The sequence below is a fragment of the Hemicordylus capensis genome, chromosome 3 (genome assembly GCF_027244095.1).
Source record: "Hemicordylus capensis ecotype Gifberg chromosome 3, rHemCap1.1.pri, whole genome shotgun sequence".
Taxonomy (NCBI): Eukaryota; Metazoa; Chordata; class Lepidosauria; order Squamata; family Cordylidae; genus Hemicordylus; species Hemicordylus capensis.
The window spans coordinates 263,798,592-263,812,640 of NC_069659.1; the positions used below are offsets into that span (position 1 = coordinate 263,798,592).

General features: G+C 38.1%; 1 protein-coding gene across 9 annotated transcripts in view; it reads right to left on the reverse strand.

Moving 5' to 3' along the window:
* Nucleotides 1-2,231: 2,231 nt before the first annotated feature.
* Nucleotides 2,232-14,049, reverse strand: part of PLEKHA1 (pleckstrin homology domain containing A1) — an 83,142-nt gene continuing 71,324 nt past the window's right edge. For 6 of the 9 annotated variants that reach the window (XM_053308587.1, XM_053308583.1, XM_053308584.1 and 3 more), the window contains 2 exons: nt 12,119-12,208; nt 2,232-7,218 (listed from right to left, as the gene is read on the reverse strand). In XM_053308587.1, the coding sequence (XP_053164562.1) occupies nt 6,895-7,218; nt 12,119-12,208 (414 nt within the window). In that variant the 3' untranslated portion in view covers nt 2,232-6,894. Of the gene's footprint in view, nt 7,219-11,013; nt 11,085-12,118; nt 12,209-14,049 lie in introns of all 9 variants that reach the window. The other 3 variants (XM_053308589.1, XM_053308588.1, XM_053308590.1) reach the window with 2 other exon arrangements.

The window sequence follows — 14,049 nt, forward strand, 5'->3', positions numbered from 1 at the left end:
AAGTGTGCTGTGAGATGGAGTCTCACAGTATGCAGCTTCCTGGCTGCCACCTAATCCGAGTTAAGGCAGGAGGAGGAGAGGGCATGCCAGGGTCCAACGAAGACATCATTACTCTAGCCAAGTACTGACACAACAGTAGGGATCTCAGAAAAGAGTTCCAACTTTTGAGGCTCCTGTAGGAATTCAGTCTGATAATTTTGTCAGCAGCGAGCATACTGAGTCTGACAAGCCTGTCAGACCCAATGTGACAGACGTTGAAAGTAAATCCATACTCTTTTGTATGTATGTGTGTTTCTCTATAATGTCTGAATTAATTCCTCCTCACCCACGAAAACACAAGGTCACTAATGATATTGTCTGTTTGAGGCTACAATCCTGTCATAGAATTTGAGCTGAAGGGACCATGGTGGCATTCCCATCCAAGGCTCTGGATCAGTGCAGAAAACTCCTACAGCACTCCCTGACAGATGGCCATCCAGTCCCTCTCTGAAAACTCCAGAGAAAGAGATCCCACCAATATGTGAGGCAAACGATTCCACTGTCCAACAGCTTAGTTACCATTGCAAGACTTATTTAGGAGTCAATCTGAGTGAACTCAGTAGGGCTTACTTCCAATTCAATACACATGGGCTTATGTTCCACATCACTTGACAAAGTAATTGTCAGACAACTGAACATACAAAACAAAGCTTCTCAAACAATGGCCTATGGGGGGGACCTGTTAAATAGGAAGCAGTATTTAGCTAGTATTCCTACTTTCCATATTTCCCATAGCTAAGTAACAGGGCTCAAGATTATATTTCAGGTAGCTAAGACCAAAGCTGTACATGATATTCTTCAAGACACAAAAATACTACAACTCCATTACTTTATAATTGTATTAAAAATTACTTCAACTTGTGTCTTGTAAGATTACTCTAGGAGCTAAACCACTTGTATTTAATTGCTATGTAGATTAATATGTACACTAACTTTTAAAAGCTTGCTACCTGATAAAATTTTTGCTTTTTACTCTTTTGTCCTTAATTAATTGGCTTTACAGTCCCAAACTGTAATGTGTGCTACATAAGGACATATTTGAAATACTGCCCAACTTGAGCAGTCAGCACATTCCATCCTAAACACTGTATTTTATAGCATGAGAAAAGTCTCAAATGTCTTTTGGGGATAAAGGAAAAGGAAACTGTCCCTTTGCCCTAAAAATACCTTCCTGTGCTGGTCTTAACACATTTGAAATTCTTTCAACACACAGACAAGAACAAGAAAAACAATTTGGTTTGTCAGACAGTAAACTGGAACTGACAAGTAGATCTATGACAAGCTGGAACATATACTAACTTGCAACTAGATCTGCCCCCAAGTGGGCCAGCCAGGTAACATGTTAGAACTGATGAAGAGATCAGCTGGCTCCCAGCTTCAGCAGCAAGCTTGTGGGAAGGGCCTATGTATCTCATGTATCTGTCCAAACACTGAGGGGGAAACATAAATAAAAATATTCATATTTAAAAATATTTGCTAACTTAGCAAAAAGGCACCCTTTTAAAGTGGTGATTCTCATTATTTAGCAAGGGAGAGCAATTGGCCCTATCCATCTCCAGCACAGCCTCCAGTGGCTGATGTTGGTGTCTAATCCTGAGGAAAAACAGCTGGTGATGTCATACATAGAGCCCCTGGTGGCGCAGTGGTAAAACTGCCGCCCTGTAACCAGAAGGTTACAAGTTCGATCCTGACCAGGGGCTCAAGGTTGACTCAGCCTTCCATCCTTCCGAGGTCGGTAAAATGAGTACCCAGAATGTTGGGGGCAATATGCTAAAAAATCATTGTAAACCGCTTAGAGAGCTTCGGCTATAGAGCGGTATATAAATGTAAGTGCTATTGCTATTGCTAATCTTGTTGCTTTTTATATTGTGAGCCCTTTGGGGACAGGGACCCATTTTGTTTATTTAATATCTATGTAAGCCACTTTGTGAACATTTGTTGAAAAGTGGTATAAATATTGGTCGTATTCATATCCATATAAGTCACTGAAGTGACCCTAGTACAAAACTCAGAATTAGATCCTAGTCAGGGGCCTCTACTAGAGTGAGGTACAGATTGTACCTGCTGTTGAATATATCCTGAGGAAAAACAGCTGGTGATGTCATACATTTAGTATTAAGGTATGATGAATAAAGAGTTGATGTTTAAAACCTTCAGTTGCTTTGCTAAAGGAAATAGGCCAACCCAAACTATTAGAGAACTGTAAAATTTACTTTTGAAGCAAACAAATACAACCATTGGTATTCACAAGTGACTAGGGTATCTTCTTACCAGACCACCACCAAATGAACACACTACTAGCAAATGACCATACCAGATGACATTTAAACAAAACAAGACATGGTATCACTGTATTTTAAGGCCTGATGGTACCAAAGGATTATTGTATTGTAGAAAGTAATGTTTTCACAACAGGTCTGTTATTGTTTATTTCTTAACATTTCAGTAGAGTGTTCTGTGAATTCAGGAAAAAAATGCAAAAATAATTTCAGTCAATATTAACATTTATCTTTTGAAGTACACTAAATGTAGTAGTCTGATAGGATTGCGGTATTTAGTTATTGAAGTCAATTTATTAACAATTTATGTGTGACATATTTACAGAAAACAGCACAGGTTCTAAAATAATTTAACAGGTGTTCATCAATTTTATAAAAAGTACTTATAAATAAGACCCTGACAATTTTACCAACCACAAATATTTTCCCCACACTACAGAACTACTAAGCTGATTGGTTTTAAAAGAGTCCAATAAGGATTCTTAGATGTTTTGTTTCAAATTCGTTATGTAAAATTGGCAATATCAAGAAAGAATAAAACAACATGCAATGCAGAAACTGTACCACAACCAGAAAATCTAAAACTATGTTAAAGTATTGTCAACACACACACACACACACTCCAATTTAGTTTCTCCCACAAAGTACATATTTGTGAAAATAAAGGTTTCAAACACCTATTGGCTATTTTTGATACAAGTCAAGATGTCTGCTACTAAACTACTTATAACATTCAACTTGTTTTTCACATGTAACCAAGGTGGCAAATAAAAGTAATTTACAAACACTGCTTGCAAAATGTTTAGCTTATGGTTCAGAAATATAAAGGTGCTATTATAACGAATCCATCTGAAACAAGATCACTGCATTTAAGCATTGCTACTACTCTATCCTGTCTTTCGCCCACACTATCACTCATCTAACTTCAGTTTTTCACTGTGACAGAACCAAATCTTTGCATTTCTCTACACAGGTCTTTACTCCTCAGATTTGCAGGCATGGGGCTTATTTTATTCACAGGCTACATTTGCACCCATGTACCTTTCAATAAGTGTAACCAGTATCCTGGAAAAAGGGAAGCAACCTGGAAATCTAAAGTAGCTGCTTACCAGAAACACAAGAGTAGCCATTTTTTAGGATCCAGGATCTTAGCTTTTGCTAGCAGACAGAATTAGTAACAAATCTAGGGGTATAAGTAGAAGGTGCAAATCCACACAAAAAATGAAGAACAAAAATTTTAGAGAGCTGAGACAATGGAATCAGAAAGGGTACAATGTAAGATTCAGACTGCACCAATTGTGTAAAATTCTTCTATATCTCGATGCATGTTTTTGCATGCAAAACAAACATGGATGATAAAGACAGACAGTTCACAGACTGGTATGCAGAATGAGCCCCCTTGCAGATACCAGCAGAAGATCACATGAGAAACCGCTGTGAATAGTTCAAGCAATCTTAGAGGGAAAATAGATCAAGCAATTTTGTGGGAAAGGCATTTTCTTGGGCACATTGCTTTGGAGCCTACCGACTATTTAAGCTGTTCCCTAAAGACTATATTCCAAAATAAAACACACAGTTGTGATAATGGAGTGAGAGTAATCTAAGTTTCAAGTCTAATGCTGTAAACCAACACAGATCATTATTGCAAGAGCCTTAGGGCTTAATAGGGCTGGTCATCATAGTATTGAAAGTCTCCCTGAAGTTTTTAAATAGTATGGATTACGAAGGAATGTCATCTTACCTCTATCTAGTGCTGGCTTCAGGGAATTTGATCACTGTCAAGTTTCAGTTTAAACAAGTGGAAGGACAGTGACCAAATTATTCTTGCGTTTGAAACTAATGTTATTTTTTAAAATATATGACCCTTCTATCAGTCTAGTCAGCAAATGAAAACTGGGCACTGCTTGTAAAATAAAAATAAATTTCATTGGACTGTGAGCCACGGTCTTCTAATGAGATTTTAGGCGTGGGGCAGCTGAGAATCCACATCAGATTAAACCCTATAATACAGAACACCTAGGCTCTCCATTGAATTGGGTAGAATATAGGCTGATAACCCTTTTGGTCTCATCTCACCAGGGGGAGAGGATAGAGAGACCAGCAGACCCCAGCCTATAAGGATCCCATACAACTTCCTTTGGGATCTACTTGTTTCACAAAAGGTTGCTTATCTGTACCCCAGGACATAATTCAACTGTATTACCATTTATTCAAGTTCTTGACATTTGACATTCACACATCTGTGTTGTTGTTTTGGCATGCATTGTCAAGCGTTATACATACTGCAATCACAGTACTGCAAAACTGGAAAATCTGAATTGCATTAAGCAGCATGTGAAACCTGGGGCATTTATTGATTAAAGCAAACATTTTCACAACCTAAAAAGACAGTGCATGCTACAAAACAGTGCATGCTCATTCCAATCAAGTATCTAACATCCGCTTCTTAAACCCATTATTTTTATCACCACATCCCTTGAACAAATATCCAGTTTAGAAATCCCACTGAACAACTAGCAGATACAGGTATGCTGGCTTCCCTGGCATATCATGTTATACATGTACTGAATTAGGCTACACAAATAATTTAACCCCAGGGTTCAAAACCATAAAAGCAAGGTCCAGTATCCATCTAACCCCACCACATTTAGCACACCATGAAGGAAGAACCAACAGGCACTTTTAATACAATTTAGTGCACCAAAAGTTACAGGCCACAATTGCATGGTTGAACAATTCAGTACCAGTTAACAGCATGGAACAAAATTTGTTCAGTCTTTACTGACGCAAATATAAAACAAGAACCATTCACAACACATGGAATCATACATAAGAGAAATAAAATCTTAGGTAATTGTTTTAAACATTTAATTTCTGCAAAGCCCAATATAAAATACTTTTAGTTAAACCTTTACAATATTTTAGTTGTCCAGTTTCCCTTCTCTCTACTTTAAAAAAAATCACGTAACACCCTTACTTATTGGTGGTCCATTAATATCCAAATGTGCAAAAGTTACAATTCACCTTTAAGAGTGCATCAAAAATAGGCTTAATATTCAAAATAGCTGTATTACTCTAATGTAAGTTTAACAGCACCAAATAGCTGGAATTCTAAGGGAGCAGAATTCTATGGAAGAAGGGCAATGATTCACAAAAGAGTTATAAAAAGGCGGAGTTCCAATTAAGTCAACAGGCTTATGTCCATGTAAATGATCTGTGGCTCTCCCCTTTAGGGATGCTTCACATTCTAGTTTCTTACAGAGGTAATCTTCATATTTGGTAACCACATGTATGCAATGATTATAATGTAGCATTTTCCTCTGCCATGATTATACAGATAGTTTAGCGAAGTATGCAGTGGCTGTGAAATATATGTAATCTCAGTGAGGAACATGCACATTTCAGACACTGCAGTACATACAGGGCCAGTTCAGATATCATGTGAAACCCGTCAAATTTGGTTCCACAGAATTACCAAAGCCTCAGGAGCACAATCCCTGCCCCACCTTCTGCTTGCTGAGGCCTTGAAAGAGCTCTACCTCCAAATGGGGTTAAACACAAACCAAAATCACTTGACATCTCAACCAACTTTAATTTATCACAACCAACGTCCTTGAAATAAACAAGATCTAAACGAAAGTTTGAAGTGCAATTAGGATTTTGGTTTATTTCAAGGAAGCTGATTATGTTAGATCAAGATTGATAGGTTTGGACATCATAATTGATCTTGGTTTGTTTTTAACCACAATCAAAAGCAGAATTCTTCCAAGGCTTGGGCAAGCAGCGGGTGGGGTGTACTCCTGTATGACATGGGGATGGTGCTATAGCTCTGTGGTAGAACATCTGCTTTGCATGCAGAAGGTTCCAGAGTCGATCTTTGGCATCTCCAGGTAGAGCTGGGAAAGATTCCTGCCTGAAACCTTGAAAAAGCCACTCTCAGTCAGTGTGGACAATACTGAGATAGATGGATGAATGGTCTGACTGAATATATAGCAGCTTCCTGTGTTCCTATGACATCTGCCCCAGCCCACAGTCTTTTCTAAAGAAGACTCTTTCTAAACAGGAAAAGTGCATTATGTGAAACGTTGCTAGGTTCAATAAGGTTCAAAAGTGTTGATCGCATAAGAACAGACTCAGTACATATCAATGGCCAATATTTGGGAGGAAATTTTTAAAAACCAACTTCCTTATTAGTAGCCTGAATTGTCACACCTGTTGACATTTTTATTAGAAACTAAGATGCCAATCTTAGTTTTGCCAAACTGATGATGAAAAACAGCTGGTATCTTGCTTATTGGCAACAAATTTTTAATCATTTATTTTGGCCCCTTCCCATTAGAAAGTGATTTATCATCAGGCTGCAGAAAAAGCAAAAGGCCTGCTATGATAATCAGTACAAGGCAGCATATAACTATTTAAACATACATAAATTTCAATGTATGCAACACATACAGATCTATATAAGCCACATTCCATTCTTTGTTCTTTCATCCCATAGTCATCTTTGGCAGAAAGTCTGATCAAGGAAATTCAAGGACCAAAAACAAATGGATCATTCTCCAAACTCTTCCCATTATTACACATCACTGACTGGAAGGCTTGCATCATCCAGATCCACTGGGCCAGGATCCTGTTCCTGAGTGCCATTTTTATTATGAGGTTCCAATAGGCCCTGTAGAGTCACTTTGGAAGTTGGGTCTCTTGAAGAGACAGCCTGGATCTTGACGCTCCCTGGCTTGGCCTTGGTAAAAGATTCGTGAAATCTTCCCTTCTCCAAGACAAGGGGCTTGGGGTTAAGGGTTGAGACCAAAGTGGGGTTGTGAGTGGTTGTGGAATGTGAGCTGCTTGCTGCTGCTGTTTTTGCAGGACAGTTGGGTTCTGAAGTACAGTTGGAATATTCCTGTAAAAAGAGGAGTGTGTCAGATTCAGTGGGTCATCAATCACATATTAATAACTTAGTTTCAGACTTGCTTCTCTGAAAAACAAAAAAACAAAAATCAAGGAGGGAACACACAAAGCAAAGCATAAGAGCAGACGCTTTTCCAAGGCAGTGCAGAGCTGTAAGCTTACAGCAGTATGTGATAGCAAGCTGAAACAGCCAAGTCAGGGCCTTAAAAATTTAGCATGGCATCACCTGATGCTTTACCAGCACAAACCAGTTTTCAATATCCTCTCTTCACTAATATAATGCAATTAACTTGTTATTAAATATACTCTGAAAATCTGAAAATGTTTTTAAAACCGTCTTGAGTCGAGTCTCCCAAACAGTTTTAACAAATTAGTTCCAAAATAGCATGCAAAGTATATTTGAATTCAGAAAGCAGCAGTGGGATCCCTTCCTGCTTAGCTGAAAATGATTACCAGTTAATCTGAATGTATTTGTTGATGATTTGTTGATCTGTTTCTTTTTTTCTTTTTTGCTATTTTGAGCTACTAAACAGAATATCTTAATCCAGCTCCAATGGACAGAGAATTTATATATGTCCATATTTTATAGATATTTTAATTAAATATGAATTGCTTTCTAGGATTTATATTACTATATTCTATCAACTGTTTCTTCTACAAAAGGAAACTATTGCCTCTACTAAACTACTTATTGTGTACAATATTGTTCAGACCTACTCATGGCCATACCACTGCTGAATTAATAGTATTTCCATAGTATGCTTTAAGAGGTCTGTCAAAGAACATTAAAGTGAAATTTCCACTATGAACTAGCAGTCCATTTAGGAAAAAATTGTTCAGACATGGGCCAACATTTTAACCCTATGTAGCTCCTGCTCCTGAAGCACACAAGCTTAGAAGAAGGCTGTGCAACCCTCTGAGATATAATTGCACAGTGTTTCAGAAACAGGAGTGCATTCATTCCATGCTTCCGTCTTCTGGCTGCCTTGCACTCACCTAGGATATTGGACAACGTGAATAAGTTACTCACAGTCAGTCAACCCTTTGCAATGTATAAAGTAAGTAGGAGTTTAACTTCCATACATTCTGAAGGCTGGATTTGCTACTGCTGCTCAGTGCACACAGAACAATGAGGTCAGTTGGCAAGACACCAGAACAACTATAGCTGAACCTGCATCACAGTAACCTAGCAGTAATCCTACCTATATATTCTGTCACAATGTAGCATGGGAGGGAGTTTTCTACTTCAAGAGGACAGTCCACAAGGCTATGCTCTTCTCCCTTTCTATTGTGTCATTCCAGAAGTGCTACCCTATTTCTTGCAAGTACAAATAATATCTTCCCAATGCAATCTCTTGTGTGATCGTGTTGGCATTAGGGATGTGCACAAATCGTTGAGGGCAGCCACTGGAGTTTGGGGCAGAAAGTAGTGGAGTTAAGAATGAGGCATGCAGGTCCTTACCTGCTCCTCCGCTGCCCCTGCCACTGTTCCGGTTGTGGCACTGTCCTTTCCAAAAGGCCACGTGCATGCGTAGCAGCCATTTGCGTGCTGCCACCACAACTACATGCAGCCTTTCAGGAAAGACAGTGCCACAGCCGAAACAGCGGCAGTGTAGCGGAGGAGCAGATAAAGGCCTGCATGCCACATTCTTTAAGCTACCGCTCACCTCCCACTGAAACATTTCAGATACTGCTGCCCGAATCATTTCAGCCTCTCACTAATGAGGCACCAAAACAATTTGGGTATTGTTGCTAGCTGGCATTATTTAGGCTCCATTGCTTGCAGGGACCCTTTCATCAAGATTGGTTCAACAGATTATTTCAGAGTGCTCTATCAAATGTCTACAGGAGAAGCAACCATTGCTCAACGTCAACCAAACAACACTGGCAGAAGTGGAAGTAACATCAAACTACCCAACCACTTAACATAATACTTTTTAGCAACTATTATTTAGGGGCAGGATTAACACCAACATGGCCACAACACAACTGTCTACAACACAATCAATTAGCTTGAAAGCGCCACTGCCAGCTCCTGGCCGGCAGTGGCCAGAAGCATTTTTTATCAGCTTCAGCTGCTACTTCAACTATGCCCATTTTTGGATGTAAATGACTTTAAAACTGCAGTATATATGCTGGTGACCTCATGTTGCACTCTACGTGGAGTTGCCTTTGTACATAGTTCGGAAACGACAACTGGTACAAAATGCAGCAGCCAGGTTGGTCTCTGGGACAATCTGAAGGGACTATATAACACTGATTCTGAAAGAATTGCACTGGCTGCCAAGATGTTTCAGAGCAAAATATGAAGTGCTGGTCATTACCTATAAAGTCCTGAATGGGTTAGACCCAGGGTACTTAAGAGAGCACCTTCTTTGTCATGAACCCTGTCGCCTAGTAAGATCATCTGAAAGGACCAGTTACGGTTGCCACTGGTTTATCTGATGGCTGCCCCAGGGCTTTGGAATGCACTCCCTGTCAGAATAAGAGCTTCTCCATCTCCGACTACTTTTAAAAAGATGTTTAAGACACCCGTTTTCTCAGGCTTTTAAGTAAAATTAATTTTAAATTGTTTAATTGTTTTTATCCTGTGAAAATGTTTTAATTAATTGTTTTTATTTTTATATTTTAATTTCAATTGGGTACTCTGCCTAGAGATGTATATATCAGACGGTATACAAATATTATAAATTAATTAATTTAAAAAATTTAAAAAAATAGCTTGCCTGGCAAAAGTGATTCTACAGCAGGGCTGCTCAACCTTGGCCATCCTGCAGATGTTGGCCTACAACTCCCATAATCGCCGTCTATTGGCTGCTGTGGCTGGGGATTATGGGAGTTGTCATCCAAAACAGCTGGGGGGCCTAACTGAGCAGGCCTGTCCTACAGTGATCAGTAGCAGTATTTGTGGTAGTGGAACAAACCAGGAACACCAGAACAAAACACTCAACTATTCACAAGAAGCATTTGCAAAATATGCAAGAAGCTTAAATGTGTAAACTTGATTTTCAAGTGTCAACAAAAACAGATAAGTGTTCATGTGAATGAATTCTAAGTCAAAAAGCTGAACATTCAATTAAGCTTTTCTAATGAAAATATTATATAAAAAGTTCTACACAGGTTTTGATCTAAGTCCAAGTGAGATCAATCCTGGAATAATAGGTTTAATACTATAATCCAGACCTGTGTGACAAGATACACATTTTTATATGCCTAGTGATTAAAAAGTGTCAGACATCATATATTCATTGTACTACTTTGATTGACATACAGGTTGCAAGCTATAACAGCCCCTACATCTTGACTAATAATCCCATGCATATCTATTGTAAAAGCCATGCAAATCAATCCAGGACATTTTCCTTACCGTGTGCATCCATGTGCACACATACAGATATTAGCTTTAGAGTGTCTTAGCTTTCTTTCAAAAATGATAAAATGGAAATATGAACTCTCATGCAAATTAGGTCAAGTTTAGTTTTTTTATACTTTTTTAAATAAAAAAACCTAGAGTTTATGTACTCAAAGCAAGCACACCAAAATGTGAGCAGACATTTCAGTATTCCGTAAATATTTGTCATTCCTAGTAGTAGATTGTATTTAGAATGAAATGTTAAGTGCAAGAACTTAATGGCCAATGGGAAGTATTTTAGAAGTTAGTAATTTCACAATGATTATAATCAATGTAAGAAACCATGGAATTGACCTCATCATTTTATAGAGTTAATAAGTGTTTTGGAATTCAGCCCTCTGTTAAGAAGGCAAGTTTACATGAGAGCCCACATACGTGCTGCATTCACCAGTTCTTGATGTATACCTCTGTATACAAGGATTCGACAGCCTTCTGGCCTGCCGCATCTGGAACACAGTGCAAAGCTAAGATTAGAGTAACCTAAACTTGAGGAGGGAGTGAGGAGAAAGAGAAAGAGAGAGAATTGCTGACAGTCACTAGCTGAGTTATCCCACCACAAAGATTATACAAATAGAGAAAAAGAAGGAGACAGACAGACAGACAGACACACACACACGGGAACATCCCTTCTTGTTAACTTTTGTCTCACCCTGAACAAGTTTATTCCCAAAACAAGTCTTTACTATGTGGTGGCAATGAGATGGCTATAACACTTCTCCTTGCAAAAATATGAAGTTTGGAGCAAGTAATACAAATTATTTAAATATCTTATCAATGTTGTTAGAATGGTACATTTAACAGAAAAGTTAACCTAGTATATTAGGTGGGGGGCAAAGCATAATATATTCTAATCATGTAAAAACATGATTAGAATATGATTAGAATAGAATTACATTATACATTATAGCATGAAATATAATACTGAGTAGGTCTAAGCTTGCTTCCCACTGAAAAAACGTAGCACTTCTATATGCAAAGTTACTGAAATCTGAACTATAGTAAAGATTCAATTTGGTAATGTTAGAATTGTCCAAAAAGGCTACCAAAATGATAATTTTTTAAAATACCTTACCAAAACCTTCATTAAATTTGGATTATTCCCTTTTAAGAGGACAGAGAGTCAAGTAGTCTCTCAGAAGACTTGTACACCAGGGTACTTTAAATCAATATGATGGGAAGCTCATATTTGCTAAACACCAAGATTTCACCATAGCTTTCAAGCTCAGATATTACTGTATTAAGAAATAAATTTTCAAACCTACCAGTTGTACAGTCTGAACCTTATGACAATACAATGCACATAAATCACACATAGAGATACTGCTAAGATTAGCACTTGAATAAAATGCAGGATTCTATGCAACCTGTGATGCATGCAACAAGATACTGCTCCGAGATCTTGGAGCATGTTAGATGGGCAGGTAAAGAAAACAGATCACTGTCAAAACACAGTAAATAGTTAAGATTCTTGAAAACATACAGAAGCTGCTGATCTTCCAGGTCCCCTCTGTGCCACTATTGCACCAGAAATTGCTTTAATCCAGCTGTGCATGTCCTCTGGACTATCTGCCTAAAGAGAGAAAGAGAAAGCGAACGAAAGCAAGAGAGAGAGAGGACACAATATTATTTGAATTTAAAGATACATAAATAAAACAAGACTGGTAATCTGCATATTCCAAGTACTCTCTCAATTTCTCAAGAATTGAAATGAGTGGTTTTTTTAAATTCTTAAATCAAGTTTGGGCATATCACAATGTTTATAAATCCTTGGGTTTTACATATTACGAACAAATTGAACTTAAGTTTATCTAACCCTTACATTCAAAGTTTCATGGGAATACATGCTATCCATCATTCCACAATTCTATAGTACTATTTAAAGCAAAAAGAGTGCTTTCAATGGGTGACAATGACATTAAAAAAGCCCACACACACATTTACTTCATGTAAATGTTTTTATTGTGTTTTTATTGTATGTTTTTAACTTTTGTAAACCGCCTTGGGGCTATATTTTAACGAAAGGCGGTATAAAAATGCAAAAATAAAAATAAAAATAAAATAAATGTAAATGGGACACTCACTCCTTTCCTTAAGAATTCCCCTTCTATCAAACTGGCACTCCAACCTTTATGTGCTGTATTATCAACTTTTATGGCAAAAACAAAAAACAAAAATAAACTAAGAAGGGGTTCACAAACTTCTGATTGTATATTAAAGTTGTTCTCAGTCTATATTAAAATAATATTATTTAAAAAATTAATTTTTTTAAATTTTGTCATCTGCTAACACAAAAAATAAGGAAGCTTTGGAAGGTTTAAGTGAAAGAACATAACTTTCATATGGACCATACAGATAATATTTGAATTAAATAGTAGACATTCTACTTTTAAATGCTTGAGAGTACATGTCTATCTGACGTACATGCCCAACATTTTGAAACACTATCTCAAAAATGAATCTTCTAAAGAGGAAGAGGGACAGCCACCTATATTGCATCTTTTACAATGAAGCCTCTGATTGTCAGACCAACTTCGATGGGCTCAGAATGGACAGGAAACAAAGTGATCCCTCTCAGCTTTGGTAAGGGAAAGGAAAGCTGTTGGTTTGGCTGGAAATAATCCTGAGACTTAAAGAAACGAAAGGGAACCCAGGCATGGGGGCTAAAAGAAGGATGCAGGGTAATCACAGTGGGCTGAAAGAGGAACCTAAAAAATAGCACAGGTGAAAATTACACTTGGGAAAAGACAGAGCAAGACAGTGCTAACTCAGGCAAGAAGGACTAAAGAAAAGATCATAGTGATTAAAATCACAAGGTGTTGTATGCTTGGTGGGAGAAAGAGAAGATGGCTAAAGGACAAGGGACAGAAAAGAACAGTGAGTGTTTTTGGAGAAAACAATGGGAAGTGGAGGTGTAGAGTTGAAGAAAATAAGAGCCAAGGGTAAAATAAGACCGGGGCAAGACTAAGGGTCTAGGAATTAGGAAGGGCTGTGTAATATTGTCAGGAGGAAAGAGGACACACAGTATGAGAGGGTTCAGAAAGTTGGGCAACGTGAGCAAGATAGCCATGGAAACATAGGGTTACAAGGTTTAGAATCTATACCAGAGCGCAACAACTTCATCCCTCCAGGTGTTTTTGAACTACAACCCCATAATCCCCAGCCAAAGTGACCAAAAGTTGGGGATCATGGGAGTTGTAATCCAACATCTGCAGGAGGGCCAAAGTTGTGCAGCCCTGGTCTAGATCAGGGATTCTCAACTTTGGGTCCCCAGATGTTATTGGACTTCAATTCCCATAATTCCCAACCAAAGGCCACTGAGGCTTGTGATTATGGGAGCTGAAGTCCTATAACATCTGTGGACCCAACGTTGAGAATCTCTGGTCTAGACCATGACAGAGAAATTTTGTTAGC